The 21,625-nt window shown below is 40.1% G+C and overlaps 1 protein-coding gene across 1 annotated transcript; it reads right to left on the minus strand.

Annotated features, from left to right (window-relative positions):
* Positions 1-14,258: 14,258 nt before the first annotated feature.
* Positions 14,259-14,702, minus strand: LOC133753163 (ubiquitin-conjugating enzyme E2 D2-like). Its single transcript, XM_062183569.1, has one exon. It carries the CDS (start codon positions 14,700-14,702, stop codon positions 14,259-14,261), a length of 444 nt encoding a protein of 147 aa, XP_062039553.1.
* Between the last annotated feature and the right edge of the window lie 6,923 nt (positions 14,703-21,625).

The raw sequence follows: 21,625 nt of genomic DNA on the forward strand, positions 1-21,625 counted from the left end.
GACCTGAGAAATAGCCAAAATCTACTTTTGCATATTTGTGAATATCAGTATGTATGTATTGTATATGTGTGATATTTTTCTACTAGATTTATAAGAGCTCTATTTTTAGCTGTTTATAGAAACAAATGTGAGGTGTTTATTAAAAAAAATCACCTGAAAGCAATAAAATACCCCAGATATTTTTCAAGTTTCTATGACTTTAATGATACTTGACAAATAAGATTATTGATCTGATTAAAACAGACATGTCTCATTACAAAAGATCAGCCAAATGAAGAGCTGGTTTTTTGAAAACATAAACAAAATTGATACACCATTGGCCCAACTAACTAAAAAAAGAAAAGACCCAAATCAATAAAATCAGAGATGAAAAAGGAAATGTAACAACAGACACCACAGAAATAAAAGGAGTTATCAGAAATTACTACAAACAGTTGTATGCCAGCAAACAGGGAAATTATCAGAAATGGATAGATTCCTGGACACATACAATCTACCTAAATTGAACCATGAAGACACAGAAAACATAAACAGACCCATAACCGAGTCAGAAATTGAATCAGTAATAAAGGCCCTCCCAACAAAGAAAAGCCCAGGGCCAGATGGATTCACTGCTGAGTTCTACCAGACATTTAGAGAAGAACTAACTCCAATTCTTCTCAAACTATTCAGAGCAATCGAAAGAGAGGGAATCCTCCCAAATTCTTTCTATGAAGCCAGCATCACTTTAATTCCTAAACCTGAAAAAGATGCAGCAGATAAAGAGAATTACAGACAAACTTCCTGATGAACATAGACCCAAAAATCTTCAGTAAAATTCTAGGCAACAGGGAGCAGCAAGATGGCGGAATAGGAAGGGAGCACATTGATAGTTCAGCAAGACACACAGGTTAATAAAAGTGGAGATACTGCAGGGTCAAGGAAGAGTAGGGGATGAAACAGCAGACGAAACTCTTCCGGAACTAGTGATTCACAGTGGACCTGCGTGGAGAGCGTGGAAGCCCAAGTTCGGGACACCAGCGGCAGACTCAACACACCAGCGCTGGAACGCGAGGTGAGCCGAACCTCAATAGCCCGAGACACAGGCGGGCAAGCTGAAAGAGGAGACTAGAGGGAACGAGGCTTGAAACTCCGTGGGGAAAAATTCACCAGGCTAACTAGAAGAGAGAGAGGAAAAAAATAAAAAAAAGTGAACGATACGGACACGAGTTTCTCTCTCTCCACTCACCCCTCCAAGGCGAGCAAGACAAAGAGCAGGCGCCATTTTGGACATACGTCATAAGCAGGGCGACCTCAGGTCTGCACTGGCCCTGAGCCTAGCAGAAAAACCTGACTCTGGGGGGAGGGGTGAAATAACAGGAGATTAGCATCTAACTTGGCAACCCAGTGGGAGACTACAGGAGAATTGGAGCCCACACTGAGGGCAGCAGAGATTCCCTGTGTGGTCCTTGGGAAAGAGCTTCCTATCTCTGGCTCCTGTGGCTATATCATTTGCCTGCTAACTACCTCCAATTACGTTCATCTGTGCGGAATTACTTCCCTTTTGAATCAAAAAAAAAAAAAAAGAGAGAGATTTACCATGCCTAACCTGGGAGTGTCATCTTTGACACACCCTCAACCCTGAGGAACCAAACACAGCTCTCAGTCCACACTTATCTCAAGCCTCTAAGGCTCCACCAAAAGCAGACAGTCCACTTAATATAGAGCCATAGTGTAACAAGAAAAAACACCACAGTGAAGAAACCAAATATCTCCAACATGCCAAACAACAAACGCAAAAACCAAGCTAACAAGAACAAGGAAGACACTATGACGCCCCCAAATGAAAAAGACACCCCAATTCAAGATTATGAAGATGAGGAGATAGAAGAAATCCAAGAAGCAGATCTCAAAAATTTGATAAGAACATTAAGCAGTTCTCAAAAACAAATTCTTGAACTACAGAAATCCTTAATGGACAAGATAGAAAATCTCTCTCATGAAAATGAAATATTAAGGAGGAATCAAAATGAAATGAAACAACTAGTAGAACAGGAAACTTTGATAGTGACAGAAAACCACAATGAAATGAAGAACTCAATAGATCAAATGACAAACACATTAGAGAGCCTTAAAAACAGAATGGGCGAAGCAGAAGAGAGAATATCGGAATTAGAAGATAGAGAACAGGAAAGGAAACAGGCAAACCAAAGAAAAGAAGAAGAAATTAGAAATCTAAAAAATATTGTCGGGAATCTACAGGATACTATTAAAAAACCTAATATTCGGGTTCTAGGAGTTCCTGAAGGCATGGAGAGGAAGAAAGGATTAGAAGGCATTTTCAGTGAGATACTAGCAGAAAATTTCCCAGGTTTGGAGAAGGACAGAGGCATCTTAGTACAGGAAGCTTATAGAACCCCTAATAAACATGACCAAAAGAGATCCTCACCACGACACATTGTAATCAAACTCACCACAGTGAAACACAAAGAAAAGATTCTAAAAGGTGCAAGAGAGAAACGTCAGATTACTCTCAGAGGATCTCCAATTAGACTCACAGCAGACTTCTCATCAGAAACCCTACAAGCTAGAAGGGAATGGCGAGATATAGCCCAGGTACTAAGAGAGAAAAACTGCCAGCCCAGAATACTATATCCTGCAAAGCTCTCATTTGTGAATGAAGGTGAAATTAAGACTTTTCATAGCAAACAGAAACTGAAAGAATTTGTTGCCACTCATCCTGCCCTGCAAAAGATGCTTAAAGATGTGTTACACACAGAAACACAGAAACATGGTCACCAATATGAAAGAAGGTAAAGGAAGGAAACCTCACAGCAAAAGATCACAGGAAGCTCAATTTCTCTTTGACATAGAATTAAACTCTGATGCTCTGTTAAAGCAATGTGTTAAAGTAATCTAAAAACAAAAAGCAATTCAAATCAATTGGCAATCTACAAAAAGAGTTAAAGATTTTAAAAGCTATTATTAAAATTGCTATATTGGTCTATTATGCTATGTTATATGTGTGTACATATTGTATGTCCACATAGGAAATTTTATTAAGAGTTTTATTTTAAATGGCTTATAGATAAGATTGTCCATAAATTTAAGCTGCTAAAATCAATCAAAGATACATTTTAATTTGTGTGACCTGAATCTGTGTATCATATGGTTTAAACTTGTTGGTAGAAAGAAACTAAAAACATTTTATATGGTTGTGCTTAAGTTTACTGGTTAAACAAACTACACCATGTTAGATATTTAAGAGGTGTTTTCAAATACATGATTCTTAAAATTGATAGAAGGCATTGGACCTTCTGGTAAATGTTTTCTTAAGTTGTTATCTAATGGTTGAAATGGTTTGCTAAGTATTCATGTAATATTGCTATTGTCAGCAAGCAATCTAGGACTTGCTCCCTCATTTCTCTATTCTAAGCCCAACTTATTCTTTCATTTCTCTATTCTCTTCAAGGTAGGGAACTAATTCTATTATGAAGGAATCTGTAGGACGCACAATTCAATCTTTAGACCTTATAAAAGAGATGCCTAACATTTTTCTGTAATAGCATAGCCAAAATAAGAACTTAAATAATAATCTCATAGCTAGATTCACTTCGCCATCAGCGAAGTAAGCAGTAAGTAGAAAAACCCTCCCTTTCAGACCAAAGGGAAAGAAAGTTTTAAAGTGAGAATATAATTTTCCTCATGGGCATTGTCTACCTTAGAAAAACTATTACAGAACATGCCTGTGACTATAGACTTGTAGTTCAGGTCACTGAAGATTAGAGATGGGACACGGGCACTCCCTTGACTTGCATCCTCTGGTCTGCTTGAACACAAACCAGGAGGAAAAGAAAGCTTGGCATCAGAAGCAATGGGTGGCAGGCCTATTAATGGCTGATCTGTACAGTGATCTGCCCTCAAGGAGACCCAACAGGCCAGTCCACTGCAGTGGCTTTCCATGTGGTAAGCCTGGGCTTCAGCAGAAGTCAGCTTGTGAAGAGCCCTGGCAGCTCTGCCAAGAGTTGGATCACTGGAAATGGACCTGCCCTGGAGTCGAAGGATGCCCAGGTCAGAGCCACAGATCTTATTGGCTCTAAGCTGAAAAGCCCTTCACTCAGCCCAACTTCCAAAGTGACCACTGCAGCTGAGGGGACAGCCAAGTAGGGTCAGCAACATTGTCGAACTGTAAATTTCTTGTTAGAGATGCCCCCTGCCTTTACCTGGCCAGCTCTCCTCCCAGGCCAGCCAAGTAATGAAAGTCAACAGAGTGCCTTCCCCTAGGAGGGTCACACCTCCCTTAGGATATACCCCATGTGAAGAGATAGATAGGTCTGGGCCTCTTAACTTACAAGGCCTAAAGCCCACCAGATTATTATCAAGCCCCTTCTATCAGGTTCTATTTGCCTCTCAATCAGAAAACTTAATTGTAGCTTAGACAACACCTTTCTTAGCTCCTCTAATAATGACTCTGTCCTTTCTTCTAGACCCTGTCTAGCACACTTGGGCCTCATTCCTTTGTAATCATAACCTCTACTCTACCACCAATGGCTCTATTCCCAACCTGTGTATACTGATGGTCCTCTTCCCCACTTAATGCTGTATAATTGTTCAAACCTGGTAAATGCCACTCTTAGGATCATTGGTTACTATCCTCACTCTGTCTTTTATGACCTTGTCTAAATATGATCAGAGTCGGCAAACTTGGAAGGCTTCCATAGCCTTGGCAACTCATGACAAGAGCCTAGGATGGTTACTGGCGCCATAAACAAGAGTGTCAATTTGTTGGGTCAACAACAAGAGCCACTGTGCAGTTGCTCCTCATGTGGGATCTCTGTCCTTAATGTGCTGTACATTTTGACTTAATGCTATAACTAGTACTCAAACAGTATGTTTCACTTTGTGTTTCTATGTGGGTGCAAACTGTTGCAATCTTTATACTAAATTGATCTTCTGTATATAAAGAGAATTGAAAATGAATCTTGATGTGAATGGAAAGGGAAAGGGAGCGGGAGAGGGGAGGGTTGTGGGTGGGAGGGAAGTTATGGGAGGGGGAAGCCATTGTAATCCATAAGTTGTACACTGGAAATTTATATTCATTAAATAAAAGTTAAAAAAAAATCTAGGCAACAGAATGCAACAACACATCAGAAAGATCATCCACCCAGACCAAGTAGGATTTATCCCTGGTATGCAGGGATAGTTCAACATTGGCAAATCAATCAATGTGATACACCACATCAACAAACTGCAGAAGAAAAAGCATTTGATTATCTCAATAGATGTAGAGAAAGCATTTGATAAAATACAACACCCTTTCATGATGAATACTCTAAGCAAATTGGGTATAGAAGGAACATTCTTCAATACAAAGTAATTTATGAAAAACCCACTGGCAGCATCCTATTGAATGGGGAAAACAGATATGTCTATTATTAAATGAAATGCAGACACACAACAATTTTTATCCCTTTTAGATGTTTAGGATCAAACAAAAGAGTAAGATAAATAAAATATAAATTAAAATTTATGAGTAAATATAATAATAGCTATGTTATGTAATATGTTTACTTAAAGAATCAAATCTCTTTGGTAACTACACATTTAAAGTTTTGATAAGTTAAAGTGAATGATGAATATTCATTAAATACTTAAATAATTTTCAAGTAGAACACTAAAATATTAGTTACTGGACATCAGTTTAAGCCTATATACTTTTGACTTCTTATTACACACAAACAGGAAATATTATGTCTGCTAATAAACATGGAGAATCACACTTTGAGGAAATACACTTCTTTTTTAAAATTTATTTATTTGAAAGAATGAGAAAGAAGGGAAGAGAGAGGGAGGGAGAGAGGGAAGGATGGAGGGAGAGAGAGAGAGAGAGAAAGAGAAAGAGAGAGAGAGTTTTCTATTTGCTGGTTTTCTCCCAAAATAGTCACAGAAGCCGGTCGAGGTTCAGCTGAAACCAGGAGCCAGGAATTCATTCCTAACCTCTCATGTCCATAATAGGGGCTGAAGTACTTGGGACAGCAACTGCTACCTTCCCAGGCGCATTAGTGGAGAGCTGGATTGGAAGTGGACCAGGACTCAAACCAGCATTCCAATATGGGATGTCAGCATCCTAAGTGGTGGCTTAACCCAGTGCACCACAATGCTGGTCCCGAGGAAATATACTTCTTAAAAAATATAAAATTGTGGCCGGCGCTGCAGCTCAGTAGGCTAATCCTCCACCTTGCGGCGCCGGCACACCGGGTTCTAGTCCCAGTCGGGGCACCGATCCTGTCCTGGTTGCCCCTCTTCCAGGCCAGCTCTCTGCTGTGGCCAGGGAGTGCAGTGGAGGATGGCCCAAGTGCTTGGGCCCTGCACCCCATGGGAGACCAGGAGAAGCACCTGGCTCCTGCCATCCGAACAGCGCGGTGCGCTGGCCGCAGCGCGCCTACCGCGGCGGCCACTGGAGGGTGAACCAACAGCAAAAGGAAGACCTTTCTCTCTGTCTCCCTCCACTGTCCACTCTGCCTGTCAAAAAAAAAGAAAGAAAAATTAAAAAAAATATATAAAATTGTGCTGATCTACAAAACACTTTGTAGCTGAGGAGTTAAACTCCAATTAATCCAAGGGATTAAAATTACTAAAAATAAGGGAAATAATTATTTGCAAAGAATATGAGAAAAAAAAACTACAAACTGTTCAACAACATATAAAAATTCTTGGGCATTGGATTATAACAAATAGATTAAAAATGGATTCTACTCAAAAGTTTTTTAATTCTCATTTTCCACATCTAAAGGACAACTTTGGGGTTCTGGGGGACTGACAGGGTGTGGTAAATATGCAACCTCAGTGACGACGCTGTACTGTAGTGGGTAAAGCTGCCACCTGCAGTGCCAGCATCCCAAATGGGCACCAGTTCGAGTCCCAGCTGCTCCACTTCTGCTAATGTGCCTGGGAAGGCAGTGGAAGATGGTCCAACAGCTTGGGTCCCTGCTCCCACGTGGCTTTGGGGAGTGAACCAGCCTCTGTCTCTGCCTCTCTGTAACTCTGCCTTTCAAATAAATAAGTAAATCTTTTTTTTAATGTTTTTTTAAAATTTTATTTAATGAATATAAATTTCCAGTGTACAGCTTATAGATTACAATGGCTTCCCTCTCCCATAACTTCCCTCCCACCCGCAACCCTCCCCTCTCCCGCTCCCTCTCCCCTTCCATTTGCATCAAAATTCATTTTCAATTCTCTTTATATACAGAAGATCAATTTAGTATAAAGATTGCAACAGTTTGCACCCACATAGAAACACAAAGTGAAACATAATGTTGGAGTACTAGTTATAGCATTAAGTCAAAATGTACAGCACATTAAGGACAGAGATCCCACATGAGGAGCAACTGCACAGTGGCTCCTGTTGTTGACCCAAACAAATTGACACTCTAGTTTATGGTACCAGTAACCACCCTAGGCTGTCGTCATGAGTTGCCAAGGCTATGGAAGCCTTCCAAGTTTGCCGACTCTGATCATATTTAGACAAGGTCATAAAAGAGAGAGTGAGGATAGTAACCAATGATCCTAAGAGTGGCATTTACCAGGTTTGAACAATTATACAGCATTAAGTGGGGAAGAGGACCATCAGTACACACAGGTTGGGAGTAGAGCCATTGGTGGTAGAGGTTATGATTACGAAGGAATGAGGCCCAAGTACGCTAGAGAGGGTCTAGAACAAATAAGTAAATCTTTTTTTTTAATTTATTTTTTTTATTAAACTTTTATTTAATGAATATAAATTTCCAAAGTACAGCCTATGGGTTACAATGGCTTCCCCCCTCCCACAACTTCCCTCCCGCCCGCAACCCTCCCCCCTCCCGCTCCCTTTCCCCTTCCATTCATGTAAAGATTCATTTTCAATTCTCTTTGTATACAGAAGATCAGTTTAGTATATATTAGGTAAAGATTTCAACATTTTGCCCATATAGCAACATAAAGTGAAAAAACTACCATTGGATTACTAATTATAGCATTAAATAGCAATGTACAGCACATTAAAGACAGAGATCCTACGTAATTTTTTTAAATTAATTAATTTTCTATGCCATTTCCATTTTAACACCAGGTTGTTTTTTTTTTTTCATTTCCAATTCTCTTTATATATAGAAGATCACTTCAGTATATAATTAGTAAAGACCTCATCAGTTTGTGCCCACACAGAAACGCAAAGTATAAAAATACTGTTTCAGTACTAGTTATAGCATCACTTGGCTTTAGACGACACATTAGGGACAGATCCCACATGGCGTGTAAGTACACAGTGACTCCTGTTGCTGATTTAACAATTTGACACTCCTGTTCATGGCGTCAGCAATCTCCCTAGGCTCCAGTCATGAGTTGCCAGGGCCATGGAAGCCCTCAGAGTTCGCTGACCTTGATCTTATTCCGATAGGGTCACAGTCAAAGTGGAAGTTCTCTCCTCCCTTCGGAGAAGGGTACCTCCTTCTTTGATGGCCCCGTTCATTCCACTGGGATCTCACTCACCGAGATCATTCATTTAGGTCTTTTTTTTTTCCATGATATCTTGGCTTTCCATGCCTGCTATACTCTCATGGGCTCTTGAGCCAGATCTGAATGCCTTGAGGGCTGATTCTGAGGCCAGAGTGTTGTTTAGGACATCTGCCATCCTATGAGTCTGCTGTGTATCCCACTTCCCATGTTGGATCTTTCTCTCCCTTTTTGATTCTATCAGTTAGTATTAGCAGATACTTGTCTTGTTTGAGTAAATCTTTTTAAAAAACGATGGTGTTATGTACTCCTCCCATTAGGAGGAAGACTTTCCCCAAAGATGAGCCCCAATACTTATTAGCTAAATTACTACTGGACAGTTACCTCCACTGGGAGGGCAGCAATGGAGCGCCACAGTGACAGAAAAACTCTTTTTACAAGGAAAATACTTAGTGCAATTTGTGACATCTAGCCTGTATTGCCACATTTTCACTGTACCTACTATCTCCAGTCTTCTAAATCGACATTAAAGACTACTGAAATTATTAAAACTCAGTTTGATAAATCTGTAGAAGTTTTTGCTTTCCTTTGCTCAAAGGTTCTCCCAATTATCTTTATAAATTTGAGATCCACACTCTTTGGAAAATATAAATTATCACTATTTGAAATTATTACTGGAAAATTTAAAATTCTCAAGTCTAGTATGCATGATCCTGTTGCTATTAAAGAAGACATGTTATCATATTGTAGGGATTCATAACCACACCCCCCCCCCAAACAAATCACTTGAGGAGTCATTTCACAGCACACTTTTATGGGATGAAAATATTAAGCACCATGACTTGCAACTAGGTGACCTTGTCTAATAAAAAAGACATCTTCAAAAGGAATCCTTATAGCCCAGGTGGAAAGGAGGCACTTTGCAAGTACTTTTAATTAACTCTATGCAGTAGAATTAAAGGACGTTGATTCTTGGAGTCATGCTTTTCATTTAAAAGGACACTTCCTGCTTCTCAGTGAACCTCTAGGCCGTGTGAAGAACTTACCTTCAAATTAACCAGGAACCAGAAGGAGATGGCACGACTGAAGAAGAGAGCTGTCACAAGACACTGAACCAGACCTGTATATGACTCTTAAGTAGTACTCACTTACCACTTCATATTGGGGGAAGTTTTACTTTTGTTACATGAAGACTTAAAGATCTGTCAAACCATTTGTGGCTCTTACTTTTGTACTCCTTATTGTGGACATATTTGTCCAAAATGAATATTTTCCTGACTACGTTTTTATTTGAAATCAAGACATAAGGAAAGTATCTGAGAGATTATGGGACATCAATCAACATGTCTTTTATGATTGAAGTTATTGAGTTTCTATTTTTAATTACCTGAGTAGTTGTGCTTTCTTGCTCTTGTACATGCAGAAGATCTAAATTTGACCTTTGATGACTGATCTTGTTTGTTGGCTCTGTTTACATTTTCTAGCTTAGAAATTACTATGATCCACTTGAAATTCCATATCCTCTTAACATCTTGAACCTCCCTGAACACCCCTAACAGCAAAATGGCTAGTACCTTTTAGTCCTACTGTTAGAATTCGTTTTCTACTATCATTTGGGATGATTTTTTTACTCTTACCCAAACCCTTGTTATTACTCTAGTACACCCCATTTTTATCTACCTTATAGACACTGGCAACAAAAAGTACCAACCTAATTAATTGCTGTGCATGTGCCAAGATTAACTATATGCATAATACTCCCAAATTGGCAACAGGGCTATTCTATCTTGAAGATAATTCAGATTCTCATATTCTTTTGTTAACAAATAAAACTCAATGAGTATAATGAAATCCAGTGTCCAAGTATGCTCATTTTCTACCTGCTTAAAAATCATTTTGGGAGCCAGCATTATGGTGCAGTGTTTTTTTTTTTTAAGATTTATTTATTTATTTGAGAGAGAGAGGTCTTCCATCCCCTGGTTCACTCCCCAAATGGCCAGAATGGCCAGAGCTGAGTTGATCTGAAGCCAGGAGCCAGGATCTTCTTCTGAGTCTCCTACGCAGGTATAGGAGCCCAAGCGCTTGGGCTGTCCTCTGCTGCTTTCCCACATGCATTAGCAGGGAGCTGGATTGTAAGTGGAGCAGCCGAGACTGAACTGGTGCCCAGGTGCTGCAGGCAGAGGCTTAACCTACTATGCCACAGTGCTGGCTCCAAGGTACAGTGATTTAAGCTTCCACCTGCATCCTACATCACAACCCCGGTTTGAGTCCCATTTGCTCCACTTCTAATCTAGCTCCCTGCTAATGCTCCTAGAAAAGCAACAGATGTTGATCCAAGTGCTTGAGCACCTGCCACCAACATATGAGACCTGAATGCAGTTCCAGTGGAGTTCTGGGCTCCAGGCCATTTGAGGAGTGAACCAGAGGATGGAAACTCTGCCACTCTATTTTTCAAATAAATTTTAAAAAAACTCCGTCACTTTACTTTCCAAATAAATTTAAAAAAATAAATTCTTTAAAAAATCATTTTGAATACTGTAAATTCAGGCTACTTTGGCTTCTAACGGACTTTAGGAATGGGATTAGGAATCTATACTTTTAACAAGTATTCAAATTGATTTTTATGTGCTCTATGGAGATACTTTGTATGGCACCCTTGTCAATGTACCCTTTCATGAATTCCCAAATAAATTTAAATCAAAGACAGTTTCTCTTAGTCTGAGTCTTCTCCAAGCATCTTAGAAATACCCAAAGTATAGATTTGGCAGACTGTTCATCTTGCTGGCACTGCAGTACAAGGTTGTCTGAACAGAATTCTAATGAAGACAAATAATATCCAATACAACTCTCATTACTGAATGTGAATTCAGTGGTACATATTAGAATACTTTTCACATAACTTATTTTATAAACTCTAGGAAGTATTATGGTTATTATTCTGTTTTAATACCTGAAGAAACTAAGGTTCACAGAAGTTACTAGTTCAGTGTAATTCAACTAATTTTTGGTGGATTCTGGATAGAACACAAGTTTTTGATTCAAGAATCAATCATTGAAAATTCAATTAAGAAAAAAAATTGTCTCCATGCTACTCAAATCCTCAATTTATTTTCCCCCCATAATAACTAAAGTTTCAGTTAGTCTTTTATGACTGCTCTTCTGTCTTCGCTTCAAACTCTTGGCTTTTCCAGGATCTCAATTCCATCTTGATAGGTCACCTGATAAAGTCACTAACCTCTGGTACATCATTACCTGTGTCAATGACTTCCAGAATCACAATGAAACCAAATACCTGTACATATTTCCTACCTTAAGCTTTAGGGGGATATTTTAATTTAATTAATATTTAATTTAAAATTAATTAAAATTAAGCAAAATTTAAAAGTCAGTTGCCTGATTATACTTACCAAATTTTGATTGCTCATATGTGACAAGATGTTACCATATTGGACATGGAAGATACGGAACAGTCTTATTTGACAGCACCGCCTGAATATTTAGGTAAAAAAAATTATATTTTAGGTCTTAGTACCTTAGATAAACAAAATTTTCCTATGTGTTTGTAGTCTTATTTTGATAAATAACTCCTCCCGTCTTAGTCCATTCATGCTGCTATAACATAATGCCTGGACTGGCTAATTGATAAATAATAATAATTTCTTATAGTTCTGCAGACTAGGAAGTCGAGATCAAGGTGCTGGCATGGTGACAGCCTTCTTGCTATGGTAATAAAGGCAAAAGACATGAGAAGGGCAAAGGGAAGAATTGGAACAGCAAAAGCAAATGAATTCATTTTTTCAAATCATTTTTTAAATATATTTATTTCCTTGAAATACAGTATAAGAGAGACAGAAAGAGACAGAGATAGATTTTCCATCCTTTGGTTTGCTCTCCAAATGGCCTCAGTAGCCACACCTGGGCCAAGAGGAAGCCAGGCATTTCATCCAGGTCTCTCATGTGGATGGCAGGGTCTCAAGTAATTGGGCCATCTTCCACTGCTCTCCAAGGCCCATCAGCAAGCATATTACCAGAGAACTGGATCAGAAATTTAGCAGCCAAGACTCCAAACGACACTCGTAGGGATGCAGGCCTTGCAGGCCACAGCTTAACCCACCACGCCACAAAGCTGGCTTCCCTCAATTCCTTCTGTAAGGGCCCTCATCCCATCCATAAAGGCATGTTTCCTCATGACTTAATCACCTTCTAAAGAGATTATCTCTTAATATTATCACACTGACAATAAAGTTTGAACACATGAATTTTGTAGGGTATTCAGATCATAGTCACCTCACCTCACCTCATATTGTTAAAAAGAAATTATGATTACATTTTTTTTTAAAAACGTAGTGATGGTAGTAATCTGCTTACAACCTGATTAACCATTCCTGAATTTACAAGTTCTACAGGAAAGATCGGGATTTTCAGTACACACAAGTACTCATATTTTCATAAAATTAATTTTTAAACCTTCATTACCAGAGAGATCAAAGCAGTTAAAACTTTGTTAAAACTTTGTTAAAAGAATTGTTAAATTCTTTGTGATACTTCTATACATTTCATGATGCACTTATCCTGGTTGTCAGTTCAAAGCAGGTTTTTTTTTTATTTTTAATTTAAAACAAATTTTTTAAAAGGTGTACTTACTGATGTTTTATCTAAATACCCTTGTAAGAATGTAAACTGAAACTAAACAGACAAGTAAACCTTATGCTTGATTAGTTAAAAGATTATTAAAAGTTCAGGTTTTTTTAAAACGGTTTTATTGAGATATGTTCATATAGCAATCAGTCTTCAAATATAGAGGTTCCTCCAGGTCAGAGGGCAGGTTTGCGTTTCTTGACTAGATCAGTGAGAAGAACATCTTCCTCTGTGGCAAGTTCGGGCAGGTTAGCTAGAAGTCCTCCTTCAAAGATTGGGGGACTCCTAGATTTGGGTTGTTCAGGGATGAAATAATGTGTGTGCAGTGCTTTTGTGGTCTGCCCTCCATATCCCACCTGGAACTTGGGAGCAAGAGGAACTGATGCCAGTGAACCTCATGCTGCCTGCTGTGCCCTGACTAATGAAGGTACTGGTCTAGAACTGGCAATGTGGCCAGAAGTTACAATTAGTAGACATATCCTGAGAAGCTACATCCAATCCAGAGTGGGAGAGATGCAGAGTGGGCAAAATGGTGGGGTGATGGGCACAAAATGTTTAAGCTGGGGAAAAAAACCACTTTAACAACTCCTAACCCATTTCATTTTTAGTTAAATCTACACCTCAAAACACAGTGTAAGGGTTAATACCCTTGATCAAAAACACCTTAAGACAGAGGTTCTTCATTATAAAAAGACTACCTAACTATCTTTGTAATCTTCAGCCAGTTTTTCTAAGTATTGTCAGTTCTACCAGACTCCACATTAAAAACTTTCCCACTGGTTGGTGGAATTGCTCTCCTTTTGATCATAAAGCCATCACCCCATTGTTCTTGCTTTGTTTTTCAATCTGAAATTAATACTTTAGTCAAAGCTAGATAAAAACTGGTCTTTTTGTTTTACACTCCCTTCATATCTCAATTCCTACTCCTCCCACACTCCCAACTCCCCACCTACTCCACTCACACTTTGATATGAAAATTGTACAAAGTGTGCCCAGAAGCGGGGGGTTGCTTCTTGGAAAGTAATTTTAAAAACAAATGGTTAAATAAAACCAGGAGTAAACTGGAGAAAAAAAAAGACACCCATTTGATCTGCCAAATGTGTTTTTATTAATAAACCGATGAGCTGGTTTATTTTTTATTCATTTCAAAATCACATGGCATATTTCTGGGTCCACTCTCGAGCTATTTGGTCATACTTCACCCTGTCTTTTCGGTAGACCCTTGCAATTTCTGGGACCAAAGGATCATCCGGGTTGGGGTCACACAGCATGGAGCAGATGGACAGCAACACCTTGGAAATGGTCAATGCTGGCGACCACTCGGACCTAAGGATGTCTAGACAGATACTTCCATTTCGGTTGATATTCGGATGGTAAATTCGGGTGGTGAATGCGACCTTGGGTGGTTTGAAAGGGTAATCGGACGGGAACTGAATGGTTAGGAAGAAGACGCCTCCCTGGTAGGGGCTATCGTCGGGCCCCATGATGGTAGCCTGCCAGTGGAAGATGTCGTCTGCCACAGGACCCGCGGAGCACTGGGCCGGGGGGTCCCGCGTCAGATCGAGGAGCTCCTTCTGGATGCGTTTGAGCGCCATCCTTCGCAGCACCTAGGCTCGGGATCCCAGGTCTGGAAAAAGGCAGAAAGCCGCGATCTGAGGTGGGAGGAATCACGAGCCGCCGGGTACGCGATGTGGACTGAGGGCCCCCCGCCGAGGGTGTCTGGGGACGTCGGGGGAGGCTGACAGGAGTATAGAAACGGACCCACGTAAGGGCAAAGGACCGGGGACGTCGGGATTTCCACCGCACCTTTTTGGCTTCGGGACACCTGTGGCTCCCGCAAGCGGCCGCCGCCGTCGTCGCAGCCGCCGCCGCCGCCGCCGCCGCCGCTACCGCCAAGTTCACCGCCGCCGCTACCCTTCGCCGCCGCCGCCGAGACGTCCGAAGCCCGATCGTCTGGGCCCCGGAGGCCGGGCTGCCCCGGGACCTCGCAGCCCGGAGACACAGCTGGTCTGAGGAGCCGTCGCCTAACGCTCGCCTAGTCGTCCACGACGGCGCAATAACGCCCAACGGGAGCGTGCGGTGAGGTCACAGAGGCCGCGCCAACGACGCCGCGCAGCGTCACCCGAGGGCGCGTCGCAGGGGGCGACGAGGGGGAGCAGGGGAGAGGGGCGGGGCTGAGCGCTCCCCCAGCGCGCGCGACCTGCGCTGTGAGGGAGCGCCTAACGGACCGCCCTGGGCACAAGTGCGTGATGGCATGAGACCCCGTCAAAGACCACCCGCCAGCCCGGACCCGTCGCACAATCACTTGCCCCAACGTTTTCCCCCGTTGGCTTTCTCCTAATCTCTCCTGCGTCCCTCCCCTCCTGTCTCTCCCTGTCTTCGAGAAAACTACACGCATCACCGCCCTTTGCTTCCAGGGGAATTTCCTCACAGAAACCGTCTGTGGTGAGCGTTAGTGAACTCAATACCGGTGAAGTTCTGTTGAAAGCAACTTTTGGCAATGATTACGTAAACTTCATCACTCATAAAGCTATAAAGGCTTCAAAAGTTCGACATGAAGCAAAAGTCACTTTAATAGTGGACGAGCTTACAGGGAGAAGGGAGGGAGGACGGAAAAGACGACAGTACTTTTGCCGGCATACAGAAGCAATCAATTTAATACTAATAAGTTATGTATGATTAAATACTGTATTGCAGTTCTGTCAATTGACAAATAACGTCCTTAAAACTTTTTTATAAACTCCGCCCTTGTGAGATCCAGTCTCTCGGATAAGGGGCTTATAGTTACATCTATTCTGTTTCCTCCATTCTGGAACATTCCCAGAGCCTTTCTGTGTCTCTTCTGTACAGACCCTTTTGGCGAACGCAGAACATCCTGCCCACCTGTTCCCACCTATACGTTTCAATTTCGAAAACATTGGTAATAAACCCAAGAAACTTTGGAGCAAGGAGGAGGGAAAAGTGGCTCAGTTCTGTATTGTGAACATTGTGATTAAGAGAGTTTCAAGTTGCGTTTCATTAGGACATGTTCTCTATTGCTTGTTGTGAAACGAACAGATTTACTTTCATTTACAGGAAATCAGTTTTCTCCAGTCTTCACTTTAAAGGTGAAAAGCTGACAACTCTTATTTTTTTTTTAACCTAGAAACCTTTTATTTAGGGTATACAAACTGAGCATTTCATATATACAAACTTGAAGACACAGGGATTCTTCCCACTCTACTGTCCCTCTCACCCACCGTCCCACCCTTCTTCCTCCACCTTCTCCTATTTCCATTCTTATTTTTTACAAAGATTTGTTTTTGATTAACTTTATACTCATAAGATTAACCCTAAACTAAGTAAAGAGTTCAATAAATAGTATTAAGAAAAACTGTTCCTCAACAGTGGAGACAAGAGCTGCTCAAAATCATCACACCTCAAAATGTCAATTGCATTTCTATAGATTACCTTTTAAGTACACTGTTACCACAGATCAAGGAGAACATATGATATTTGTCATTTTGAGGCTGGCTTATTTCACTAAGTATGATGTTTTCCAGATTCATCCATTTTGATACAAATGACAGGATTTCACTTTTTCACTGCTATGTAGTATTCCATGGTGTACTTAGCCTATAATTTCTTTATCCAGTCTTAAATTGATGGGCATTTGGGTTAATACTATATCTTAGCTATTGTGAATTGAGCTGCAATAAACAGGAGGGTACAGGTAGCTCTTTCATATGCTGATTTCATTTAATTTGGGTAACTTCCCAGGAATATGTTGGCTGGGTCATATGGTAGGTCTGTATTCAGATTTCTGAGGTTTCTCCATACTGTCTTCCACAGTGGCTATACCAGTTTACATTCCCACTGGTGGTGGATTAGGGTACCTTTTTCTGCTCATCCTTGCCAGCATTTGTTGTTTGATGATTTCTGTATGAAAGCCATTCTGACTGGGGTGAGGTGAAACCACATTGTGGTTTTTATTTGCATTTCCCTGATAGCTAGTGATCCTGAAGATTTTTTCCTGTGTCTGTTGGCCATTTTAATTTCCTCTTTTGAAAAATGTTTGTTCAAATCCTTTGCCCGTTTCTTAACTAGATAGTTTGTTATTGTTGAGTTTCTTGACCTTTTTATATATTATGGATATTAATCTTTTATCAGTTGCATAGTTTACAAATATTTTCTCCCATTCTGTCAGTCACCTCTTCACTTTGATAAGTGTTTCTTTAGCAGTGCATACGCTTCTCAATTTAATGTAATCCCATTCGCTCATTTTGGCTTTGATTGCCTGTGCTGTGGGATCTTTTCTAAAAACTCTTTGCCTACACCAATGTCTTAACAGGGTTTCCCCAATGTTCTCTACTAATTTGATGCTATCAGGTCATAGATTTAAATCTTTAATCAATTTTGATTGGATTTTTGTGTAAGGTGTAAGGTAGGGGTCTTGCTTCATACTTCTGCATGTGGAAATCCAGTTTTCTCAGCACCATTTGTTGTTGTCTCTGTTGTCAAAAATAAGTTGTTTACAGACATGTGGATTGATTCCTAGAGTTTCAATTATGTTCCACTGGCCTACCCACCTTTTTTTTTTTTTTTGGCAGTATCAAGCTGTTTTGATTATAACTTCCCTGTAGTATGTCCTGAAATCTGGTCTGATGATGCCTCCAGCTTTGTTCTTGGTGTATACAATTGCTTTAACTATTTGGGTCTCTTGTGTATCCATATGAAGTTTAGCATCATTTTTCTTAGATCAGAGAAGAATGTTGTTATTTTCATTGGAATTGCAGTGAATTTGTAAATTGTTTTCAGTAGTGTGGACAGCTTGATGATGCTGATTCTTCCAATCCATGAACATGGAAGATTTTTCCATTTTTTTGGTGTCTTCTATTTCTTTTTTTTTAATGTTTTGTAATTTTCATTGTAGAGATCTTTGACCTCTTCAGTTAAATTTATTCCAAGGTATTTAATTCTTTTTGTAACTATTGTGAATGAAATTGATCTTAGAAGTTCTTTCTCAGCCATAGCATTGTCTGTGTATATAATGGCTATTGATTTTTGTGTGTTAATTTTATATCCTGCCACTTTACCAAACTCATAAAAGAGTTCCAATAGTCTCTCAGTTATTCTTGGTTCCCCTATATATAGAATCTTGTCATCTGCAAATAGAGACAGTTTGACCTCTTCTTTTCAAGTGTGTATCCCTTTGATTTCTTTTTCTTGCCTAATGACTCTGGCTAAAACTTCCAGGACTTACTGAATAGTAATGGTGAGAGTGGACATCTTTGTCTGGTTCCAGAATTTGTAGGAATGCTTCTAACTTTTCTCCATTCAATAAGATGTTGCCCATGTGTTTATTATAAATCACCTTGATTGTTTTGAGGAATGTTACTTCTATACCCAATTTGATAAAAGTTTTAATCATGAATAATATTGTATTTTATCAAATACTTTCTCTGCATCTAGTGAGATAATCATATGGTTTTTATTCTGCAGTTTGTTAATGTGATGCATCACATTGATTTCTGAATGTTGAACCATTCCTGAATATCACACATAAATACTGCTTGGTCCAGGTGAATAATATTTCTGATGTGTTGTTGGATTCTACTGGCTAGTATTTTGTTGGGAATTTTTGCTTCCATGTTCATCAGGGAAATTGATCTATAATTCTCTTTTCTGTTGTATCTTTTTCTGGTTTAGGAATTAAGGTGATGCTTGATTCATGGAGGAATTTGAGAGCATTCCATCTGTTTGAATTGTTTTGAATAGATTGAGAAGAATTGGAATTATTTAAATGTCTAGCAGAATTCAGCAGTGAAGCCTTCCAGTCCTTGGCTTTTCTTTGTTGGGAGGGTCTTTATTACTGATTGACTCTCCATCTTGGGTATTGGTCTGTTTAGGTTTTCTTTGTCTTCAGGGATGAATTATGTTATGTTGCATGTGTCCAGGAATCTATACATTTTTCTAGGTTTCATAATGTATTGACATATAGCTCTTTGTAGTAATTCCTGATGATTATTTCAGTGATATCTGTTGTTATGTTTCATTTTTCATCTCTGATTTTATTAATTTGATCTTCTGCCTCTTTTTCTTAGTTAGTTGGCCAATGCCAGCTCAATTTTGTTTATTTTTTCAAAAAACCAGCTCTTTATTTTACTGATCTTTCATATATTTTGCTTCAATTTTGTTTATTTCTTTTCTAAGTTTGATTATTTCTTTTCCCCTAGTAATTTGGGGTTTGGTTTGTTGTTGTATTTCTAGTTCCCTGAGATGCACTGATAGCTCGTTTATTTGATGCCTTTCCCATTTCTTGATGTAGGCACCAATTGCTATAAACTTTTCCTCTTAACACTGCTTTTGCTGTAGCCCATATGTTTCGATATGTTGTATTGTCATCTTCATTTGTTTCCAGAAATTTTTTTTATTTATCTTTTGATTTCTTCTATGACTCACTGTTCATTTAGGTGCATTTTGTTCAGTCTCCATATGTTTGCATATGTTCTAGAGATTCTTAAGTTGTTGATTTCCAGCTCCATTCCACTGTGGTCAGAGAAGATGCATGGTATGATTTTGATTTTTTTGAATTTGCTGAGTCTTGCTTTATGGCCTAGCATGTGGTCTATCCCAGAGAAAGTTCCATGCACAGATGAGAAGAATGTGTATTCTGCAACTGTGAGATGGAAAGTTCTGTAGATATCTGTTAGTTCCATTTGTTCTATAGTGTCAATTAAGTATCTTGTTTCTTTGCTGATTTTTTTGTTGGGTTGATCTGTCCATCACTGAAAGTGGGGTGTTGAAGTCCCCCATTGCTATGGTATTAGAGGCTATGTCTCCCTTTACATATATTAACATTTATTTTAAAAAGCCAGGAGTCCTGTAACGGGGTGCATATAAATTTTGTACAGTCAGTTCTTCCTGTTGAATTGATCCCTTAATCATTACATAGTGCCCTTCTTTGTCTCTTTTAACAATTTTTGTTTTAAAGTCTATTTTGTCTGATATTATGATGGCTACATCTGCTCTATTTTAGCTTCCATTAGTATGGAACAATTTTTTTCCTTCCTTTCACTTTCAGTATGATTGTATCTTTGCTGGTGAGATGTGTTTCTTGTAGGCAGCAAATGAATAGGTTTTGTTTTTTAATCCATTTGGCCACTCTGTATCTTTTAACTGGAGAGTCGCGGTAATTTGCATTCAAGGTTACAATTCATAAGTAACAACTTGGTCCTGCCAATTTTCCATAAATATTCCTATTATTTACTTTGGATTTCCTTTGTACTTTTACTGGGGGATTTTCTGCCTTCACCTTTTTACATAATGATCTCTATCCTTCTGTGTTTCTGTGTGTAGCATATCCTTAAGCATCTTTTTTAAGGCTGGATGAATGGCTTTTTATCCTCTTGATGGCTTTTGTCTTTGAGCTATGTCTCTGTAGCTTAGTGGAATGTCTGCAGTTTCCATGAATACCAAGAAGTATGTGATGGGTGTCATCAGGGAGCTCTGCTCAGTGCTCCATGGTAGGTTGCATATCCAGGGTAACACTTAAGTTAGACATGGTAGATCACGTCTCATTAACAGAAGTTGGGGAATGGTTGCCTCTGTTGGTATGGTCAATGCTCACCTCTTCTCCTCCAGTCTGAATAATGCTCAGATTGTTAGCTCCCAGTGTGTTCAACACTCATCTGTGCCACCATATGAACCACACAAATGACCTGCATAGTCCTCCCTGTGAGCAGGGTTTTTGATGCAATGACCTGACCCACCCTAGCCAAATAAGGAGCTGCAAGTGTGTGGAGCCATACCCAATGATTGTTGAGAGACCAAGCTATACCCTGCATTCTCTCATGTAGCCACTGAGTCCTGACGTTCTCAGCACACAAGGCTCCCACAGTCGCTGGGTGCAGAGGTTTCACTCTGCCCTGCTAGCCTGTCTAGTCAACAGAGAGCCAGATGTTCCCCCAGCCAGCTCTGCCAAGGCTTCTTGATCCTGGGAGGCTGGGGGTGCCTCAAAGTACTATACAGGTGTCCAGCTACCTGTCACTCCTTTCCAGCCAGGCTCAAAGTCAGTGGGGACTGTGGATTTTTCCCTCCACTGGACTCTTTGGATCACACGTGTATGCAAGAGCCTGTGGTCAGATGTTGCTCTCTGTGTGCCACTGCCTCCAGTACTGCCAAAAAGATGGCATCCTGTTTCAGCCATTTGTTGTGTGCATGCACAAAGGCTTCCTCAACTGCCACCCAAACCCCAAATGGTGCCTACCCTTTCTCAGCTGGGCAGTCGGTGCTGTTGTGGGGAGGCTGTGGCAGAATAAACATGTCCTCTCTACCTCACTTGGTTCACGGGCAACCACTAGCCACCACTAGCCCCCAGGGATCCAGTCTGAACTCATGCCACACTCTCTCTCTGGCTATATCTTCGATTGCTTCAGTCCAGTCTCACCTCCATCACCAAGCTGCCACCTGTTCTGACTCTTGGCTGCTGCAGTTGTATGTTGTGTCCATGTTTGTGTTGCATGCCCACACCTTCCAC

This window comes from Lepus europaeus, chromosome X (genome assembly GCF_033115175.1).
Source record: "Lepus europaeus isolate LE1 chromosome X, mLepTim1.pri, whole genome shotgun sequence".
Taxonomy (NCBI): Eukaryota; Metazoa; Chordata; class Mammalia; order Lagomorpha; family Leporidae; genus Lepus; species Lepus europaeus.